The 21931-nt window shown below is 43.3% G+C and overlaps 4 protein-coding genes across 9 annotated transcripts in view; 1 reads left to right on the top strand and 3 right to left on the bottom strand.

Moving 5' to 3' along the window:
• Positions 1-7820, bottom strand: part of Plc21C (Phospholipase C at 21C) — a 48115-nt gene extending 40295 nt beyond the window's left edge. For 4 of the 5 annotated variants that reach the window (XM_070211541.1, XM_017148107.3, XM_070211543.1 and 1 more), the window contains exon 1: positions 7385-7820. The gene's annotated coding sequence lies outside the window, so the exon portion shown is untranslated. Of the gene's footprint in view, positions 1-2355; positions 2760-7384 lie in introns of those variants that run through there. The other variant, XM_070211542.1, reaches the window with a different exon arrangement.
• A 127-nt stretch (positions 7821-7947) lies between these two features.
• LOC138911889 (uncharacterized) lies at positions 7948-10614 on the top strand. Its single transcript, XM_070211499.1, has 2 exons — positions 7948-8040; positions 8111-10614. Exon 2 carries the CDS (start codon positions 8147-8149, stop codon positions 10523-10525), a length of 2379 nt encoding a protein of 792 aa, XP_070067600.1. The 5' UTR covers positions 7948-8040; positions 8111-8146; the 3' UTR covers positions 10526-10614.
• A 653-nt stretch (positions 10615-11267) lies between these two features.
• Pi3K21B (phosphatidylinositol 3-kinase regulatory subunit alpha) lies at positions 11268-18875 on the bottom strand. 2 transcript variants are annotated; one of them, XM_017148244.3, is made up of 3 exons: positions 18354-18875; positions 16503-17385; positions 11268-14357 (listed from the first exon to the last, which is right to left on the bottom strand). In XM_017148244.3, coding segments are annotated over exons 1-3 (1530 nt in total). In that variant the 5' UTR covers positions 18355-18875; the 3' UTR covers positions 11268-13711. The 2 variants fall into 2 exon arrangements, with proteins under 2 accessions (XP_017003733.2, XP_070067917.1); XM_070211816.1 differs by lacking the exons at positions 16503-17385; positions 18354-18875 and adding an exon at positions 14426-14555.
• A 319-nt stretch (positions 18876-19194) lies between these two features.
• Positions 19195-21854, bottom strand: Stip1 (Stress-induced phosphoprotein 1). Its single transcript, XM_017148256.3, has 4 exons — positions 21698-21854; positions 21351-21633; positions 20184-21294; positions 19195-19709 (listed from the first exon to the last, which is right to left on the bottom strand). Exons 1-4 carry the CDS (start codon positions 21704-21706, stop codon positions 19637-19639), a joined length of 1476 nt encoding a protein of 491 aa, XP_017003745.2. The 5' UTR covers positions 21707-21854; the 3' UTR covers positions 19195-19636.
• Positions 21855-21931: the final 77 nt, after the last annotated feature.

The raw sequence follows: 21931 nt of genomic DNA, 5'->3' as shown, positions 1-21931 counted from the left end.
TCCCCACCGCCACTAACCGTTCCCATCCATGTCGCTCGGATAGTCGGACGTATTAGATTTGACGCTTCATTATAATGATAGATCGTTGTGCGTTGGTGTGTCACCCAGAGCAACCGAATGGGGAGCACACAGCGAGAAAGTCGCCAGGCAATAATGTTAATTAGTTGTAGCATAATACATTAAAAGCCACCAGCCCTTTTATCAAAATGGGCATAAAATAAACAAACTGGTTATTTTCAAGACCCATAAAGATCTAGTCGGAAGTGCAATAGAAACTTGCAATAAATCAATTGCTATCAATCCTCCCAAGAACTACCAATGACTATAAATGACATATTTTAAAATGTATTTTTGAAAAAATAATATTTGTATTATAAGTAAGTTCCAACTTGGGACCAGTTAAAATGGAAATAATAAATAATCTACTTATGAAAACTTTCTTTAACTTGAAATTTTTCTAATATAATTGGGATCAATACGTATAAAATCAATTAATACTTTACAAATATCTAGGGATTAAATTCCAAATTGGGTCCACGGTGCGTATGAGTAACCCGTAACTTTTCCCCAGTGTGCTACTGGCCACGATAGTTGTTTAATTTTCAGCGTGGCCACGCTGCGTATGCGCGACTTTTATTCAGTTTTGTAGTCGCGCGTTGGCGGCTGCTAAATAATTAATGAGCAGCCTCAAGTGGTAAAACGGGTGAGAGAAAGGAGAGTGGAGAGTGGAGATAGAGATAGGAACTGGCGAACTGGAGCAGGATGGCCGTGTCAGCATAATGAGCCAGGCACAAACACACTCGCACACCCACACGCAGGCTAATTGTCCTTTCTGGCGCTCGTGTCCTTTAATGCCTTAATTGTGTTTGAATGATTGAAACTGGCGGCCTTTGAAATGGATGGTGGGCAGATGAAGATGACAGGGCGTGGTGCAGCAATCAAGTGGGATAATTGCATATCAGTGGTGCAGCTGGTGCCTCAACTTGATAAATGCCTCGAGTGTTTCGAGTGGCAACTGAAACAGGACCCAACTAAACACACAAGTGGATGGGATGCGATGCTGCAAAATGGAAAGCGGAAAAGCGGGGAAAGCATTGACAGCTTAAAGCGTTTCGCTAATTGGCAGCACGAGCTGATGTGATATCTGATGCTCTGCTCATTAGCTTTTTGCAGTTCTCCCGCTTCGATTCCATCTCGCCCAGATTGGCCGTAACCTGATTACAAACTTCGATTCCCTTTTCAATTGATTGCTCGGTTCCCACTGTAATTGACTGTTTGCTAATTGATATCGAATTGGACTTTTGCAATTGAATTCCTTGATTACAAAATCAATTCAAACTTATTAGGATAGTTTATATTGGGCTATTAATTTTAGATATGCAAAATGTAACTGATATAAACATGAGTTTGTTTCTAATATTTAATCATTAGTGGGAATCGCAGAGATGAAAAACGCCGACGGAGTTATGAAGTTCATTTCAGCAAATAAAGAATCAGACGTGCCATAAAATTCAAATATATAACAGCAGGATTACAGAAGTATTATGTTTAGCATGTTCAAAAATACATTACTAACTTTGGTTCTCTAATTCATATACTATTTTCCCTTAAGTAATAATCAATTTTTCGGTTCTTAAACTCTCTTCTTATATTTATATTTCAGCAATCAGACGAGCAATTGCTGAAGATCAGGGAACTCCTGATACTTATCGCTGAGACCTCTTCAATCACAAGCTATTGCTTCGCGTGATTCACGCGCGACCCAGTGAAGCGTTATTAGCCCGGCTCTCGGTTCTCGGATTTCCACCAGCCAGCAACTGTATCTCAAAGATTTCCAGATACGCGCCACGCCACGCGCTACGAGTTACGAGTTCAAGTACAACCGGCGACGCGAAATCATTGACAAACACCCCACGTCCCCGCCACAGATCACTACACTTTAGCTTTGGCTTTGGCTTTAGCTTTAGCTATCGACAGATAGATCTTTCAAGTTTTCCAAAAGCAAATCCAAAACCAAATCAAAAGCGAAATATTTGAACTTGAAAAGGAACGAGAATGGGAACGAGGCACTACGAATAATTTTTGGTGAAGCCCAAATAGAAATCGACGAGTTTGCTTATAAACAAGCAAAGCGAGGGGAAGAAGGGGAGAGAGAGGGCAACAGCATTTTTCGGCACAATTTTCAATTAGGCAGCCGTGAAAAAAAGGAAAAAAAAAACGATGTTGAACAAATAAATTGAATGGGATTGTATTTTGATTTAATTTTGTGTGTGGTGCTGAAATCGAGAATCGTATTCCCCCGCCCCCGAAACTTCCTGATAAATCCGTAGATTCTATAGGTTTTCTTTGAGTTACCTGTGCCAAAGTTTTTGACTTTCAGATGAAACCTTCTCGTTGAGTGCAATTTGAATTTCGTAAGCGGCGAAATTTCAATTACAGATTTTGCACCCACCGGTAAGGGAAGATGAACTCCTTAGTTTACTTGTTTTTGGGGATTTTGCACTGGTTTGCCCTTTAGTTTTTCTGTTTCAGTTTCGGTTTTAGCTTTAGCTATAGTTTTTAACTGTTCGGCTTAGTCACATAGCACACAGATACGAAGGAACACACACGCACACACACGGCTGCTGCTGCAGATACGGATGCGGATTCTGGGGATTCTGGGGAACCGGAGAGGGGTTCCTCCGGAGAAAAGTATCGGACTCTCGAAATCTCGAAATCTTCCGCTGACACGACCGAACGCCTCGCCGAACGACGAATGTCTGTTGGGAAAAGCTGTGTGGAAATTTCAATGCTGGCTGAAATGCAAAAAAAACGAGAGAGCTGAAGCTCCTCCGTCTCTCTCTCTCGCTTGGCGAAGGTGAGCTACTGCTCTGTTTTTCGAGCGCTTGCAAAATGTCAAAATTGTAAATAAACGAAAAATGCCAAGAGAATCTGTTATACGAAACAGCAAGCAGAGGCGTATGCGTAGGGTGAGTTTAAAGGGGGCCAAAAAAGGTTAGAGGCATGACCTACTGACCTTTGTGTTCAACTTATGAAATGTAAGTGATATCTCCCTAGAAAATTATCGAAAATATGTTCTACACAAAGATGGATCTGTTTTTCATAAATTATTTCTTATAATTTTAATAAGTATAAGTATAGGAATAAATTGGTAGACTGCTGTTGAAGGTTGGCTTGTAAAACTTTAAAATCAGTTTAAATTTCTAACTTTTGAAATTCACTAAGACCCCTCTCAAAACTGAAAAGACTTTAATTATAATCTTCCATTTCCGAAGTAAACATCTAGTTCATAAATATGTAATTATCTTGGCTTCGAATTTCTTCTTATTTACTAGGCCAACTGGTACTAGCCCTTCCCAACTTTTAGCCACCGCCCCTGGCTGTGCAAATTCGGGTGAATTCTCCGCCCCGCCGCCAGAGAAACCCCCTTTGACCCACTGAATGCTATACGGAAAATGTTATACAAGAGCTTTTGCCATGTTACACACTTCCGTGGCATTTTCTCTGTTTTTCTCGGGGAACTTTCCCTCTCTCTCTCTCTCTCTTTTCGAACAGCATTCTCTCTGCGTTGGCAGGATTTGTTTTTGTTTTGGGAAAAGCGTTCGCGGCGAAATGTTCATGTTTTGATAAGAGGAAAACGTTTGCCCCACTCTGTGGGAACCTTTCTTTGGGAGGGGATGTCAAGCGGGGAATAATTTTCAAATAAACAAGCCAGTCGGAGGCGACAACAACAAAAGGGGGCTCCGAGCGACAAACCCCCTTCGGCAAACCAGAATTGATAATAGTTGCTGAATAGTTTGGCAGAACCTTCAGTGGGAAAGCAGGCAGGGGGAGGGGGCCTTACGTGGACATCACATCACAGCCTAATCAGCATCTGAAACGGTCAGAAAATCAAATTAAAATTGCCAATTTGGGCGAGCTGAGTGAGTTGAGTGGGCCTCGCCTTGCCTCGATTTGAATTTGAATTTGAAATTTGGGTTTGTTTGCCGCTGCTACCCAACGCAGCGGGGAATTTTTATATATTTATTTAATTTTAATGCCCCGCCATACGAGGTACGTGAGTACAGCGTCAAATTGTCCGGACTCGGAACTCGGAACGCGCGCATGTGCCACGAAAAATAGAGGAGCAAAAACAATCGACAGCAGGAAGACCAGATATATGGGTTCTGACTCTTCCAATACCCTTTGGCCGAACGAATGCTTCTGTATCGCACAACGTGATACTTTGCCCAAATATTGATTTAAGCCATTAGTCATAATGAGTTAGGTAACCAAAATTTAAAGTTTTTTAGGAAAGCAATTTTATCTTAGTACGTGTTTATGAATTAATTCCAATTTTCGGTAATTTTAGATTTCTAGGTAATATATCTTATACTCATATCCCCTTGATCACCTCGATTGCAGGGTACGAAAATGCGAAAATGAAAATTGGAAATAGGAAATCAGAGATCGGCCGAAAAGTCGGAAAATATTTCAGCGCCGGGGGGCAGCGGGAAATATGACATCCAATCCAATACGCGAAAAAGTATTGAAGACCTGACCCACATTTTTCAGTGGTGGTGGTCGCTCCCCACATTTTCCTTCCCCTTCACCCTTTTCACAATTTCCACGAAAAGTGATTGACAAGGTGAGACAAATGCTTCTGTATCTGCCGCTTTTATCCGTGAGATACGATTCGTTTGTTGTCTCCACAGAGGCGAGAGTTGCAAGATGCTTCTCCCGAGCTCCCCTTCTTTTCATTTTTTGTACGCTTGATTGATTGCTCGGCTCGGCGTCCTCAAGGTCACTCGGTGGACTACAAAAGATATGCAAATGGTGGCACCCCGTACAGGGGAGATGCTAGCGTGACTCACGCCCGAATCGGGGTCACCAAACATCGGGGAAATTCGGGGAACGAAGGAGCCATGAGGCAGCCAGGCATAATCACCATTAGATCGATAAGCAGCCATAAACTTGGCCAACTTATGGCAACTAGCCGCTTTCATTGCATATTTATTCGGCCATAAAATGCGGGAGAGCAGAGTCAGAATCAGAAACAGCCTCACATGGGATCACATGGCACATTCCATTCCTCGCGATCCCCAAATCCCCAACTAAATAAATTTCAAAATTGTTTATTTTCTTCCAAACAAATCAGCGTGCATTAAAAACAGCGAGAACAGAGAATTTGAAATCCAAATAAAACATTAACATCCGGTGGGAATTCAGCGCTCCCAGTCGCCACCAACTCATGCCCATAGTACCACCCGCTCTGCAGGGCCCACTGTGCGTTCCCATTGTTTTTGTGGGCGGTGGTGCTGGGCCTTTGAAGTGGGGATTTACAGGTGTTTTATCTGCCAGTCTGTTTGTTTACAAAGGTCATGAGTTCCCAGACGAATGTAACTAAATGAAACTTTTTCGGAAAAGCCAAGCCACAATAAACACGGGCAGTTCTTTTCAGGCAGACATCATAACTAAGAGGGAATAACCCTGGACAACCACATTAAAGACCAACTACATTATAACTAATAATGGAGAACTTCTACCACCCATATCGTAATGGAACCACAAACCCGCCAATTGTGGTATTCATGTTCTACTTGCTGGAAACATTTGCATAGGACCTGACATTCTATTATAAAAACTACACAAAAGACATTACCATGATAATTCTCCCATAATCGAGTCTATTTATCAGTACGTTGCTGTGGTTCGCTGGTGTTTTTCATTTAATAATGAAAGAAAAACAATTGCAAACAGGGAATGAAGAGAAACGAGCATTTTACGTGATTCCGAATAAAAATACCGGGGGAGATTTTCGCTTGCCAAATGCAACAAATTGAAAAAGAAAAAGAAAGCACATGAAATGAAAATAGGAACTCTTCAAAAAATTCGCATTTGATTTATTTATAAAGCCATGATGACGTCGCCGCATATCGGATCGAATGGGGTATAGTCTGGTTTATTTTTTCGGATCTGTTTGTGAGCACGAGCGAGAAGAAATTATAATACAATGCAGGGCGATTGGGGGGTTAAGTTGTGGGGTGCTGCAGAAGGAATTCCTGCGCTAAAACGTTTAATTTATTAATGAGATTTATTTATAGAGCGTTGAGTGGGCAGGTGAAAGGTGAAAGCCGAAGGATTGATTGGGGGTGCTGCGCGTGGCTAAGAGAATGAATGGGAGGGAGGTCAGGGGTGAAAGGCCCCACTCTCCCTTTCTCTTTCTCTCGTTTGCGGTGACGCGTGGTTATTGTAATTAAAGTTATGTACGATATGTTCTGCCAGCTTTATACACTTGTATTCACCGCACACTCCCACCTCCTTCCCAAGTTACCCCAAAAATTTCTTTTGCCTTTTTAATGGCGCCTGGGTGCGGCCCACAAAAATAATTTACAACGTGTTGTTCTGGTTGTTGTTCGGGGGGAAAGGTGCTGGGGGAGTAGGGCAATTGAAGTGGAAGAGGCGGTAAATATACGGCAAGATAATGACAGAATTATGGGAGAACAACAAGCATATGGCAAGTCGGCAAGTCGGTAAAGAAATTTGGTAGGAGACACTGTCTGTTAAATTAAAGCATTTCTCAACTCGTTATAATTGGTTACACTTACATTACTCTATTAAATAATATCTATTTTTATTTTCATATACGAAACCAAAATAATTTCTATTTGTATTTAAATGTTTGTACAATAGAAAGTACAACTATGAATCAGACTTAAATTCATCATAAGATATTTGGCTTTCAATCGTCATAAGTAAAGTATTTTTTTAGAGTTCTCTAAAAGGTTTTCAAAATTTGAGCCATTTATCTATAACTAAAGTGCAAAGTTTCCTAGGAAGCGAATTTACGAATAAGCTTTTCCTTTTTTATAGGGCTAGTCATATCTAACTTTAATAACAATTGTAAACAATATTTATAACTTATAATCTTGCCCATTTAATTCTCCCAAGAGGGTGAAAGAGTTTTAAGCTCCAGCTGCTCTCCCCAGACTATCTCTTGCCACGCCCCCTTGCCACCTGCGCCTCTGTTAACCCCTCTTAACCCCTGAGCGCCTGATAAGCGGCACAGATTGGCTGAGTATTAAAGCAATGAGATCACTCCCACCGATCGATTAGGCCCCCCAACGCCCACAGCTGACTCCCCTTCTGGAGGGGGAGAGGGGGAGTAATAACTGAGATTACGGCATCTCAAAGCTCAGAGTCGATCAACTTAAAGAGAGCGAAAGAGAGAGAGCGAGCACCTGCCTTTTTTAGTCCCGTATTATGTTATTCAATAATTTGTTTGCCTTCTTAAGTTTTGATTCATTTGCCTGCGCACACACACACACATGACCAACACAAGCTCACACGCTATTTTCCTTATTCCTTATTTAACAGGTTAATAGAATTAAACACATTTAATTACCTGGGCCAAAGATGGAGAGAGCCAAAAGCTGAGCTTTTCCGGAGCGAGCGAGAGAGCGCGACTCTGTTATGAAGTAATAATGCAGAAAAAAAGAATTGTTGTTTTGCAATTAAAGTTTGGTGAGATTTTTGCGGGAATTCTTGTTGTTGTTGTTTGTTATTGGTGTTTTTGTTATTGCTGCAGCATCACCTAGCAAACACAAAGCGCAAAGTCACACGCTGCATTTGTTTTGGTTTATTTTCGTTCCTAGCACGCGGCACTTTCGCTTTGATTTACCGTCCTCCCGTTGGCACTTCTAGAATCCAAAACACGACGAAACGCCCCGGAGATGTGTCAACAATTCAAAATTAAAAACAAACCCGAAAGCCCGAAAAACGCGACGGCGAGTAAAAAACGCTGCCACTGCCGCAGCGCTGCCCGAAAATCTGTTGATTAGTGTGACCGCCGGCGGGTCCGTCTGAAAATACCAAATGGTGCTGAAAGTTCAGCTGTTTTGACCAGGGTTCTGCCAGCTTAGCTATTTTATAGCCAGATAACAGATAAAGCTTAAAGTTACGTCCCGTTTGGAGTAAATCGCATTTAATTCATAAAATTAAACAATTAAATAATATTTCTCACTATCAACCGATTTCAAATACCACAATAAAAGTTTCGCTGTACGTTTTTTAGCACTGGACTGTCCATCAGCTGTTAATTCGCATGCTTATAACCTATTCCATTTTCAAGGGGACTCACCAAAATTAAACCAACTTTTCAACAAAAATGGATTTCAAATCGGATGCTTTTGCTGCGATCAAGAAAGTATTCGAGGACCCAATTCACAATCCTGGCCAACATGGCTACGCATCTCAATCATCCATGGAACTCCTGAGCAGCGGAATGGAGCCGGGTCACACCGGGTCACACAGATATATTCCTGCGATGTGGGCAGATCCTCTCCTCTTGTACAAATGGAAGATTGGAGAGAATCAGGATATCGTCGACTTTGTGCCGGACACAAGTGTTTGCGTACCCAGTTTGAATGGGAAATATTTTAAACCGGAACTTCCAGAGCTCTCTGCTTTTGGACGGCAGCTTAAAACTATATCTGCATATAATTTGGAGGATTTGATGTCTTCCTTGAGTTTGGATGAAGATGGAAACGCAATTTTCGAACCCAAACACTATTTGGCCGCACTTCTGACTGAGTGCGATATAACATCGATATATCCAACAGACGAAGCTCCAATAATGAGGCTTTTGTTGCTACAGATTATGATAAGTGATCCGAAACTGATGGTAGAGTCATCATCGCTGGCTCACGAAATCGCTGTGAATATGTTGCCCGAAAAGTGCTCCGCCTCTTGGATGCCTCCACCTGAGACTACTGATCGTGGCCAAATTGGAACTGAAGTGTCCTCAAGTACACTCTACTTTCGCACCATAGACGAGTTCATGGATATCCGAAATCCTAATTACTGTTTAAAGGACAAGTCTTTGCAACCAGTGGAACCCTTAAGTGCGATTTTTATACCAGTCTACAGTTCTTGGAGCGGTTCCTGGTTAATGGCCTACATTCTGGGGCTCACAACGACTTCTTGGTGGAATCACAGCTACACACTGGATGTTGAGTACTCGAACGCCATGAAAGAGGCTACAGAAGGTCCTAAAATGACTGCTTCCTTTATGCCAAAGGCAGCTACGGTTAAGATTCATGGCGGCCACTCCCTCATATGTCTAGTTGTGGTAGATGCCACCAGAAGCAGCATGCCTAGTGACATGGATTATACGATTTGCGGTGGCATTACGGCCACACGAGCTGGGAACTTCGACTTTGCAAAAAAAGCCTATGCCTATCTGGGACGTCTGTCTGATCCAGGTGTGCAAAAGGTGTCTCAACAATCTGTTTCTTCCGCCCTGGACCTTATGAGGCTGTTCATGTGCTCAGACAAGGAGTTCAGACAGATGCACTTGAAGGCTAGTATCCTGGCCACCTCGCGATTCAATGGTTTCGGTGTCTATCCCCATCCTAGTGCACCGCCAGACGGCAGAAAACACATTTTTGGTCCAGCCGCTTTCAACAACAAGGAAGAAATAAAAATCGGAGATTACGTACTTCCGGATTTGCTCAAAATGGACAACCAAGAGAGGCAGACTCGACTGCAAGTCTTTAATTTCTGGAGATGCGATCCTCTGGGCTATTTCACCCACGGCAGTGTCAAGTCAGAGAAGGATACAGATCATAAAAACTTTGAAGTCTGGAGTCACTGTCTTCCTCAAAGCACTCTCTATCTTAGAATTTTAAGAGCCTCTGGGGTGTTCAGTTGTAGCTCCGCAACACCCATAAGAACCACCTTGGGAGACACCTTGGCACACGCATCGCTGATGCTGGGACTTACAAACTGGGCCTTTGTAGAACTGGGATGTACGATGTTTGATCACAACTGCCTATCATATCGCGGCAGAACAAAAGACTATTTTCATATCCTGACCGACGGCTTTGTGTCGGATCATCGGGGAATAATGTCAGAACGTAGTGCCATACATAAAAATATGAACAAATTCCGCTGGATCATGAACCTTAGTGAGCAGAACGATTCGAAATCGGATTGGATAAAAACACATTACAGCGGCAATGTTCCTTGGTGGTATGTGGCCACTATTGCCTCTAAATTCGGTCATACTATTAAAATAGAGGCATCTTCCCAAGAAGATTATAGTCCCAATGGTTTTGAAGATGATTTCGGATGGCTGATAAGAGGAAAAGAAATGCCGCATAAAAATTACGATCTGAGTTTACTCAGTGCTTCTAGCCAGTACGAACGGAAGCTTAACAGGATACTGAATCCATATTTTCCCATACTAACTCTAAATTCAAAATGGGTCGAATTGGCAGCCAATATGATATCTTGGGACATGAACCGACTTTTGGACAGAAAGAAAACTTCAAGGTCTCTAAATTATTCCCACGATTTTACTGGAATAGTAGAACTGAATGCAATAGTCCTTCCTGCCAAACACCTTTTCGGCATAGATTTAAAGGTGTTTTGTGGTCAACCATTTGCATTTGTTGGTTCGGACAACAGGATTAACGCACACGATCCACAGTCCTGGCCACATGTGCCGCGACTTCAGTATCCCAAAACAAATAACTTGAATTAATTGACATTTTTTAATTTACTTTTTACGTTATTTACGAAAAACAATCTATATGGAAGAAATATGATATGTTTGAAATGAAGCTTTATTCTGATTCGTTTATATTTTAATGGAATTCAATGTATAATTTCAACTGTTGAATAAAAAATCTTTGTTCTTTCCCAAAACCCATATTTTAATAGCTTTGTTGTGGTAGGGCAGTTTATCTACCAAATCGCTTGTTGCATGCAAAAGATAGCGAAATATCGTGCACAGTCTTGACCTTTATCCAATGACCATCGATCATTATTTAAGTAAACAAATATGTCAGTTCTATAAGTAGCAGTTACCAGACTACTCTTTTCTAAGTCAAAATTTGAATTAACTAGGATTTATTTAGTTTAATCGATTTTTTAAGTTTAAGCAGCAATTCAAAAACCTCCCCAGAAAGGGATCAGATCACTTGCCAACACCCTGATATCTAGGTCACTCTATTACGATTCCCCCAAAATTGGAAGCCGGTCACTTATGGAGTGCATGTTTTCCACCGATCGGCGGACTCGTGATATTCGCTTTTTGTTCGCTTTTCTCCTTTTTTTTGCGATAGCTTTTCGCTCAGCTCAGCGGATTACGGTCGATGAGGGTTCATTGAAAGCAGAAACCCAGAGCTAAGTAATCAGGAAACCTGTGAAAAAGCTCCATTACAACCGAAGTATCGGCCAATACTTTGGGTAGCTGGGATTCATATGCAAACTTCTCGTCGAGGTTATTTTTCTTTCGGTTTTATTATGGTTTCTTCTTGTTTGTGTTATTTACGAACATTTTGTTTAGACACAAATACAAATACATACAATGTTTTCTTCGCTTTTTTTCCGTCTCTTTAAAAAACTACTACAAAAAATGGTTGTTGTTGTTTCCGTTAGCGCTTAAAGATCTACAACATATAGCTTAAGATCTACAACATATAGCATTCTAGAGCATACACATTTAATAAGTATGTATGGTTAAATATCTATATATATATATATATATTCATATAAAAAAATACAACAAATTTGCAATTCGTTTCACATTTAGTTTCGTCGCCTTCCATTGTTATCATTTTTAATTCCTCTTGTTCCGGCCTGCGCCAAAAATGCAGACGAGAAGCAAAGATAGAAAAAATTCACAAATATTTCCATTTAACATTTAGGTATGGCAAAAAGTCATCATCTATCAAGTTATCAATCATAATTGATGTCGATCAATCATATTTAGAATACATTTAATCTTCCACTGCTACTTGTTTGTTTTTTGTGTTCATATTTTCTTTTCTTTTCTTTTTTTCGATTTGTTTTTGTTTGAAACGCATTTTACAAACTAACTTTAAAACTTATAAATACTACAACGTACGAGATCCGCCAAAATCTCATAGAATTTAAGCAAAATGAAACACACATGTTACGAGTTAAATAAGTTAAATTAGCAATTAAACGTAGGGTATAGAGTAATGGTTACATATATGTATATATATATAGAAATATCTGAAAGACGCGCCAGTGTTTGTGTTTGTGTGTGCTTGTAAGTGGATCGCTAGATTTATACCAATTTTGGGGAGAGTGCAAACAGGAAGCTCGAAAAGTTTTCAACTGGCTTAGAACATTAGGGTGGCACAAGAGAACGAGGGTAGCAATAACAAAAAACCCTTCCCCAAAGAGCGTTTTTAACGTTGAACAAATATTTGCTTTACAACAAGGTAGGAATTGCACGAAATCGATGATAAATCAACTTTTTGAATTATATTTTCGTTGGGAAGGAGTATTTTTCAAAAACGCCTAGCAGGGTGGGTCAAGCATGCATTTCATATGCTAAATATCAGTTGTGTAAAAAGAAACTTAATCAGCGTTTTTGCCTATTGCAGCGGTTTGTTATATATGGGCAACTTTTTGTCTTTTTCCTGTTTCTTTCCTTGTATAAATTAACAAATGTTAAAAATTTAATTATTACATTTTCGATTGCACTTTGTTTTTGTTTTTTCTTGTTGCTGTTTTTTTTGTTTGTTTCGTTTGTATCTCTGTGTGAATTAATTTTTTTCCTTTGTACATTTATTTTTCTTTGTTTCAACTGAGTGCTTATGTGTTGTGTGTGTGTTTGTGTTCTTATGAAAATTAAGGCTTTGTTACTGGAAAAAAAAAATTACAAAAATTTAAGGGAAAAGTACTATTTTAGCAACAATCAACTGATCACATCGAGTAAACGTACGTAGATTTCACTTAAAACTACTTTAAACCAATCATAATATAACAACAAATATTAGAGCAAGGGGTGTTGCGGGGTCGGTTATCAAAACCTTAACCTGATTTCGCAAACGTTTCGCAAGCGGCTGGCTGCTCCTTTGTTTCGTTTTTTCGCTTTTAGAATATTTACATGAACACGACAAAATGTGCTGAAGAAATGCAGAAAATTTCTTCACCGATCCTATCCGATCCTACCCCGCGCCCCTTCTTAGACAACGCGCAGCGTGATAACAATAATTATAGGGGATACGGGATACGGGAGAGGGCGTTGATACAACAACAGATAGCATGACTTATCAATTATCACGCGAAATGCAGTATTACAAAAAATATATATGTATAAAATTAATCATATGCGTATTATTAATAAGATTACTTTCTCAATAAGAAAATTTCGTTCTTCGACAAAAAGCTTCTAGCAAGCCATCAAACATATGATCACCGAAAGTGTTTACTCGTTTGTGTTTGTGTTTCTGCTTCTGGAGCCTTCTGATACTAAGGGGAAAAGCGGGGACAGTTGGACTGCCAGCGCCTTCCATCACACACAAAAAAAAAACAATCGGGCACAGATATATAGCCTATATATGCCGATGTACATACTCGAGGGTGGCCGAAATAATAGCATTGCAAGTGTAACTCTCGTTACTTAATATCGAAACTCAAAACTGAAGTAGCTGGAGTTAAGGAAATAACTTTGTGACAAGGTTTAAAATATTTTCTTGGCAGAATACAGCTCTTGCTGAGTGATTATACGGTATTTTAGGGTTGAACTTTGAACTTATCATCGATTGACACTTCAATTTTAGGCCTGCAGTGCTATTATTTGGACCGCAACCGCGTTTATATCTAGAGATAGAGAGAGTTAGGGCTTTATGGATTTAGAGAGAGGAGATAGATAGCTAGCCTGAGGTTGAGGGGCTCGTTCAGCTTGTTCCTACTGCGAGGTGCTGAAGTTCGAGGGGGAAATGGAGGCGGGAGCCGTGTCCGTCTCGAGGCTTCCGATCTCTATTCCGTCCACCTGGTCGTGGTGGTCCCTTGACCGACTCGCCGGAATGGGAGCACTGCTGCCCATCATCATCGACGGCGGCGGCCGCAGTGTGGACGCCGGCTCGTACTCCAGGTCCATCTCCTCCTGCAGCTGCGTCAGGATCTGCTGGGGATTCTGCTTCCAGTACAGGACGGGCCAGCGCAACGTCGTGGTCAGCGTGTCGTTGTGCTCCTCCAGCGAATTGTTGGCATAGTGCTCCACCAGCTTCTTCAGTGAGGGATAAATGTTGTAGGGGGCGGCGAATCCGAAGCCGCTGTTCGTCTCGTAGACAATGCAGTGCTGCACGGTGTTCTTGCAGGCAATGGACAGCGCGTAGTGACCCGCATCCCTGGCCCGAATCAGGAAAGTGCCCGCCGGCGAACCCTTGAGCAGCTCCTCGGCATCCCTGCGCTTGGCATCCTTCAGCAGCCAGAGGGATTCGTTGCTGTGCGGCTGGTTGGAGACCGTCTCGTGGCGCTGCAGCCACTTGTCGAAACCCATCTCGAAGATCGTCTTCAGATCGTCGTCCTTGAGGTTGAAGCCTTTCAGGCGCCTTTAAAAAAACAAGAAGAGATTGCAGGAAATTAGAGGAGCTTTTATTATAATTATATTTGTCATTACAAAAGAAATTTGTCCAGGACAAGGTGTTTTAGGGAGCACATTTGTAAGCTCAGGAACTCTGCTGTGGAAAATGGTTTAAAATATAACTCCAAGATTACAATTTCTTGTAGGTTGTTTCACCAGTTTGTGAAACACAACTTAGACTTTTTGCCTAAAGCGTGGCGGACGTGACTTTCAAGGCGTGGCTAATCTGCAATTAATTTCGCTTTACCCTGATGACAATGCATCCTTATCTTATCAAGTTTTTAACATAAATTGTGGATACGAATGAAGTTTTGAATTTACTATATTATGCTATGGATTTAATAGGTAATTTCTGTGGTTTGCTGGATTTTGCCTTGGCTAACAATTAACTTGGAGTGGTAGCGATATCGATTCGCCCTGATATCGATGCCTCATCTAACCGTGTGCAATTTCAGCTGGCGACGAAACAGCTCTTGATAACCAAATGCGACTGCCGTGTTCCGGCCGCCGTTCGGTCTACAAAAGTCTAGACCGCCGCGGGTTTCCGCATCACGATCGGCCGGCGATCAGGCTATCCAAGTGACTAATTTCCAGAGGCGCGATAAGCACAAGGCAGGGTGATATCATGGATCAGTGGAGCGATGGAATCAAGATAGGACAACGCACAAAAACCAAAGACTAAAAACCTTTATCTAATCTGGAGGAGGCTTTTATCTCATGACGGTGTTCGCCGAATCTCAAGAAGTTTAGAGACACAAAGCCGAAGGCCTTGCGAAAAGCAGCCGAGAATTATAGTATATACACAGTGGGTTTCTAGTATATAGAAGGGAAGAATGGAAGAAGCTTGAAGAAAATTATTAAGCACTCGGCAGACTTATAAATTGTCTGATAAGCTTAGCTATCTTCAGCAGGGCGCTAGCCTTATCTAGAGGCCTCCCCCCTCCTCCTCCCCCCACTTGGCACTTCAGCAACGCTTCCACACTCTAGGTAATACCCATAGAAACCGAGTAAGCTCATCCAACGATGACGTACTGCCAAGTGTAAAGGCCTGTTGCTAGGCGAAAGTCACCTCTTTGCTGTTCGCTTTTCGCCCTACAATTGTGGAGATTGTGGGAAGCGCTTTGCTGGGAGACCAAAGAAACGAACAAGTTTTGATAATCAGAAACAAATTAAGGGAAAGAAATCCCCCATGCGGTTGGTTTCACCCAAGAAGTCGAGTAAAATTTAAGAGATTTTATGTTGAAAATATCTGTGTAAATTCATCTAAAACTTAATTGTTTTTAAAAGTAAATTTTGCTTTTCTGCGACCTTGATATGCAAACAATCCTAAAGGCATACCCACAAAACACCCGATAAGGGGTTCTCTGAATATTTCAAAGAAATTCTTCAACGTTTTAGCTTGATTTCAAAAGTTACCCCCATACAAACTGACCTTGATAATGCTGAAAACGAAATATATACTACTTTGCGTATAAATAAATATTGCACATATTATCGATTCGATAAAGGCCTCGGTTTGGAGACCGAAATCCAAGACTCGCCAATCATGCAGATAAGAACGCTAAGAGGTAACCAAATATTCCAGCTTATCATCCCCTCCAGCAGGGAATATTATATAGGCAAGTCAAGAGTTTTCTATTACAGTTGGAGTTCCGTAACTTGAAGATCTCTCTTCGAAGAGATCTAGATAGTATGAACTTGTATTTCTGCTAAGGGATTTATTTAAGAAGCTTGCCTGTATGGCAGGAAAATCGCATGCCAGGCGATGAATGGGAAAGTCGGCTGGCCAGGCACGTAGACTCCTCGCTGGCGTGGAGAATTCGGGAGAGGGAGCGGAAGTGGAAGCTAACAGTGTTATGCCATTATTATCGGTATCGTATCGTATCGGTCAGACGAGCTGCCGACACTCGGACAGAATGAGTGATCGGCCAACTGAGCCGCGTGTAAAATGAACCAGAACCGTTGAGAGGCATTAAAATTCCTTCGCTCTCCGATCGAAAACTGCAAACTGCAATCAAATTGCGCGGTCTGCTGAAAGACTATAAATTGTATCATACTACTAATCTAATAACTGTCTTACAAATAGTTTCTTGAGCTTAAGAATCAAACTCACTCAATGTACTTGTCCTTGCGCAACTGCAGCAACTGCAGTTCCGGCTTGAGGGCGTTGATCTGTCGCTCGAGCAGCAGCTCCTCCTTCTTCTTGCCCTCCATGTACTGGTTGAGCACCTGTCCCTTGGCCTGCAGCGCCTCGAGCAGGTCGAGGAGCGTCTGCTTGCTCGCCTGCAGACTCCGGCGGGCATTGGCATTGGCCAACTCGGCGTTTGCGGCTCCGTCAGCGGGTCCTCCCGCCTCTGCTGACGCTCCACCATCCGCGGGGGCCTTCATGAACGACTCATTCAGCTTGATTTGGTTGCGGAATATCTTCTCCGCGTTGCCAAAGACGTTCTGGTGCAGCTTCTTCTCCTGCAGCTCCTCCCGGATCGCGTTGAAGGAGTTCCGCTTCTGCTCCAGATTCTGCTCGAGGTTCTGCAGCAGCTGGCAGGTGCGGATGAAGTCGTTGCTCAGCAGACAGAGGTCGCCGTGCGGCTGGGAGTCCTCGTCCTCGCAGGTGCGCACTATCGGATTGCTCAGCGTGATGTCCAGCGTCTTGTTGTACATGCTCAGCGAGTTCTCCTTGTAGTAGTTGACCATCTCCACCACCGAGTTGAAGAGGTTCTTCTCGATGAACCCGTACTTGCGGTCCATGTGGCAGATCTTGATCAGCTTCTCGCTGCCGTCCTTCATCAGGGTCAGCGTGTACTCGCCCTTCTTGGAGAGGGCGTCGCGCACCAGGAAGCTGCCGTCGGGCTTTCCGTGCAGGATGCCCTTGGCCTCCTCCCGCGATATCCGGCCCCAGTACCACGGCGCCATGCGCAGCTCGTCCTCGTTGGGATCGACCAGCGATCCGGGCGCCTGGGGCCGCATCGTCGAGTAGTGCAGCGGGGAGGGTTGCACTGAAAAACAGAACAAAAGTAGTTGTAGTTGTAGAACTAGGATAGAAGTGGGGTAATGTTGTTTTAAGCTATAAATTAAGCCCCTCTACAAAACTGTAAACTTCTACTGAGAAGTACATACTGAGCTTTAGCTGATAAAGTAATAACAGCTAAATAGCTAGGGATACCAGCTAATATAATTTAGAAAATAACCATTTTAGCCCTGATTAGTTTCTCTGATTCCTAAAATAAATAAGATAAATAAGACCCCAAACAAAAGCTAATAATACAAATTACTGAAACTTGTTCGATTTTTTTTTTATATCAACTTTGAAATTGATGTTTCCAAGTTAATATAGGTGTTCCATTAGAGATTCTACATAAAGTAAACGCTTATTGTCTATATACTCTAATTCTATTTGGGGGTGTCCCAGAAATCTGGATTTGAGCATTGATGTATTATGGATGGAACACCCTGAAAAAGATATTATGGTATCGCTTATAAAAAGCTAATTACTGAAAGGTATTCGGTTTTTTAGAGATACTGACTTGTTGTTTTCCAAACTAATAATGCAATAGATTTCCTAAATATAAATATTTTTATCTTCATAAAAAACGTTCCACATAAACAGAACTCTTATTGTCCCTTTTCTGTAATCCTAATATGATATCATGGCATATAATGACTGTTGATCTGCTGCAAAAGGAGTTCAATCCCTAGAGAAATCGATGTCTTGGCAAGGAGCGTTGTTCCCTCCCCAAGCTTCCCCAATCTTCCCCAATCCCATCCATTAATAAATATTGGCCACATATTGCTACCGACGACCAAAAACAACAACTACATGTGTGTAAAAACGAGGCATGTAATCGCTGGCGTCCCGGCTCTCTCTACGGCCCTCTCGCTCTCGCCCCCGGCCGCCCCGCTAGCGCCCTCCCGCTCCAACGCACTCGGGCCTGTTGCCAAGCGCCCCCGAAACGCAAATACTTACTTTTTGTGGCTCTTGTTGTGGGGCTCTTTTCAATGGGTCGAAATTCTTGTGCTGCGGAGGCTGGGATTTGGATTTGATCTGGATTTTTGGGTTGCGGGGACTACTCGCCCGTCGGTTTCGCTATATAGCCTCTGCTATAGCTCACCACCACCAGCGAATGGAGCACATCTTTCTATATTCTCGATTTCGCGATTCCGACGGAACACTCACACAAACACACCGGGCGACGCACACGCACGCACACACGCACCAACACCAACGCACACGATGGACACTACGACACTGGTTAAAAAAAATGGTTGGCTTAATGTTCGGATTTCGGTGCTTTCTATGCACTTTTCGACTCTTCTCGTTGGCGGGGGTGCTCTCAACTGCAGCTGGCTCAAAACATTCTCGAACGGCGCTTTGGGGACGACAGAAATCGGGGTTTAATCACAATATATCAGCACACCATTTTGTTCGGGAAATCGTGCGGTGTTGGACAGCGCCGTTGTTGCCATGCCACTTGCTGCGAGTGAGCTGTCCGCAGGCGCCTGCCAACACTGGCGGTTTCCTGTGTTGGGCAAGGCGAAACTACGTAAGAAGCAGGGCTGCCAACTACGTTAATAAATAATTATTAATTATACTGTAACTACAACTAAATTACTAAACGAACCTTTTTAGAGCATAATTTCGAATATAAAAATGTAAAGAACTTATAAATAAGCTTTATCCTAGTCTGTGTTATAAATAAATAATTAAAACTAAATAAAATCAATTGGCAGTCCTGAAAAAAACGTAAGATCAAGACCGGCTGTACCTACACTTTCCAACACTTTGGCGCCAGATTCAAAGTCATCGCTTACCATTCTTTGACTCATTTATTTTACATTCAAAAACTTATTTTAGAGCTAAGCTACAGCATATTTATTGTAGTAAGAAAATAAGGACCTTGACGTTTGGAGCCTACTCCATCCATCTGCGTAAATCAACTAGGCAGACGTGTATCAATGATTTTGTTTTCTCGTTCTTGTTTTAGTTTTAGTTTCTTTAGTTAGTGGTAGTTATCGTCGTTCTGCGTTTAGGCGTTGCGATTTCTAAGGTATTTACGTTTAGCATTAATTGTGGCCCGTTTCATCAAAAACGATACATTAGTTAACCAGCTTAGATGTGCCATAGATTTTGTATAATGCGTATTATTGGGGTTTTGTCTCCTGAATGTTTATCAATATGGTTTGTATGTTTGTATGTGAGTGGGTGAGTGTGTGAGGGTGTGTGTTGCTGTGAATTTGGGGGTGGAGTGCCTAGTGTATCTGAATGATGCCCGATTCCAGCAGTTTCATTATCTTATCGGCGATGGCTGGATTCTGCAAGTGTCTGCAAAATAAAGGTTGTTAATTAGAAGAGAGTTTAAACAGGGGGGAATTCGAAATATTAAAAGGCACACAATAGGTTTCTGCTTAAACCACTTAATAACAAATTGCTGAGACTTTATATAATTCTTACAGTGATAAGAAGTTATTTTCTGACAATCTTTCCTTTGAGGTCTATAAATATAACAATATTCTAATCTTTTCACCCAAGCCCCCAAAATTTTAAAGATTTGACTACACCCCTTATATGTTTTTATGGCTTTTTACTTGGTAAAAATAAGTTGAATATTTAAAGAAACTTTCAATACACCTCCCACTTTTATAGATATAACTGTATCAACAAAAACTCTTATGTAATTATCAAAGGCCCAAAGTTAGTAATAAATGCTAATTGAATTCAAATGGCCAGTTGGCCATAGAAACCGAAAGTTCTAGACCTTGACCCCCAAAAAGCCGTCCAAATATAGCAAGTACTCACTCTTTCACCGCATTCGGGTCGTTCTGCATCTGCTCGAGAATCATTCGCATGGCCGGGTCCTTGAGGATCTGCTGGATCTCCGGATCGGACATGGCGTTCTTGAGCACCTCCTGCGGATTGCGCTGGAAGTTCATCGAGCACTGGCGGTAGCCCTCGACGGCCTCCGCGTTGTTGGGGTCCAGCTCGAGGGCCTTCTGGTAGGCGGCCTGGGCCTTCGACTGCTGCTGCATGCCCTGCAGGATCTTGCCCTTGCGGATGTAGCCCTTGATGAACTTCTCGTCCAGCTTGATGCAGGTGTCGCAGTCCTTCAGGCCGAGATCGAAGGCGGCCAGCTTGGTGTAGCAGGCGGCGCGGTTGCTGTACAGCTTCGGATCGTCGGGGTTGCGCTTGATGGCCTCCGTGTAGTGCTTCACGGCGCTGCTGTAGTCGCCCTTCTTGAAGAAGTGATTGCCCTGCTCCTTCTCCTCCTCGGCCTTCTCCGGGTTGATGTAGGCCGTGCGCTCCTGCTCCTTGATCTTGGCCTCCACCTCGCTCAGCGAGGTCTTGATCTCGGGCGTGCGGTGCTCGGACATGGCCTTCTCGTAGTAGACCTTCGCCTGCTTGAAGTTCTCCAGCTTGCGGTAGGTGTTGCCGATGCGGGCGAAGGACTTGGCTATCAGCTTGAAGTCGGCGCGGCTCTCGCGGCCCACCTCGATGCCCTTCTCGCACTGCCGGATGCACTCCTCGAACTCCTTGCGCTCGAAGTGCACGGCGGCGATGTTGTTGTAGAACGTGATGTCCGTGGGATCGTGCTCGATGGCCGCGTTGTAGTGCTTGAGGGCCGTCTCGAACTCCTTCTTCTTGTAGGCCGCGTTGCCGAGTTCCTTCTCCTTCTTGGCGAAGTGCTTCTTGCGCTCCTCCTCGCTCATATCCTCCACGCGAGGCTCGGCGGGCTTCGGGGGCTCAGCTGGTTTCGCTGGCGGCGGCGACGGAGCCCGCCGGCTGCGCGGCTGCTGCTGGGGATCTATGTCCATGGGCAGGTCGCCGTGGGTCTGCATGTAGTTCAGGGCCGAGGCGGTGATGTCCTGGCGCCCCTGCAGCAGTATGGCGTTGGTGGGATCGTACTTGAGACCTGAGGGGGTTAAGGGGTTAGCCAAAGTGAGGTTAGGTCGGGTGACTAATCATTACCCTCGTTGTACGCCTCGAAGGCCTTCATGTAGTCGTGCAGGCCCGCCGCGGCCGCTCCTTTGCGGGAGTAGCCCTTCGGCCAGGTGGGATTCAGCTGCACGGTCTTCTCCGCGTCCTCCAGCGCCTCCTGGAACTTGCCCGCCTTGGCGAACGCCGCCGAGCGGTTGCTGTAGAGCACATGGTTCTGGCCGTCCAGCGCGATGGCCTCTGTGTACGCCGCCACCGCCTCGTCGAACTTCTCGGCGTTTAGCGCCTGGTTGCCCCTCTCCTTGAGTTCGTTCACCTGCAGAAGAGAAGGAATCGCATTAGTTCGCCACGCCTCCTGGTCTACCAACCCCCGCGCGCACCTTGTCCATTTCTGCTGGCGGAGCGGTTGGCGCTGGCTAGATGTCCTGTTTGCCCGGTTTATTGCTGCGATCTTTTGAAGCACGCTGTGCGGTGAAAATGCAAAAAATGCCGACTTTTCTAGAAGCAAATGGCCAGGGTTGTCATTTAAAGCCACTGCTGGCAACGCCACCCAAATCAGTCTCTCAATTTAACAGAAATGTTAAGATACAAACTGTTAACCTTACATCTTAACA

This window comes from Drosophila takahashii, chromosome 2L (assembly GCF_030179915.1).
Source record: "Drosophila takahashii strain IR98-3 E-12201 chromosome 2L, DtakHiC1v2, whole genome shotgun sequence".
NCBI lineage: Eukaryota > Metazoa > Arthropoda > Insecta > Diptera > Drosophilidae > Drosophila > Drosophila takahashii.
The sequence above is the reverse complement of the archived record's forward strand: the minus strand, read 5'-3'. Positions and strand labels throughout refer to the sequence as shown.

Excerpts from the sequence above, each read along its gene's own strand:
- LOC138911889 (XM_070211499.1), top strand. The coding sequence starts at position 8,147 with ATGGATTTCAAATCGGATGCTTTTGCTGCGATCAAGAAAGTATTCGAG.
- Pi3K21B (XM_017148244.3), bottom strand. Across the intron at positions 14,358-16,502 it reads CGCAAGGACAAGTACATTGA|GCGCCTGAAAGGCTTCAACC; the intron begins GTGAGTTTGATT and ends GTTTTTTTAAAG.
- Stip1 (XM_017148256.3), bottom strand. Across the intron at positions 21,295-21,350 it reads CTTCGAGGCGTACAACGAGG|GTCTCAAGTACGATCCCACC; the intron begins GTAATGATTAGT and ends TAACCCCCTCAG. Across the intron at positions 19,710-20,183 it reads GACCCGAATGCGGTGAAAGA|ACACTTGCAGAATCCAGCCA; the intron begins GTGAGTACTTGC and ends TTTATTTTGCAG.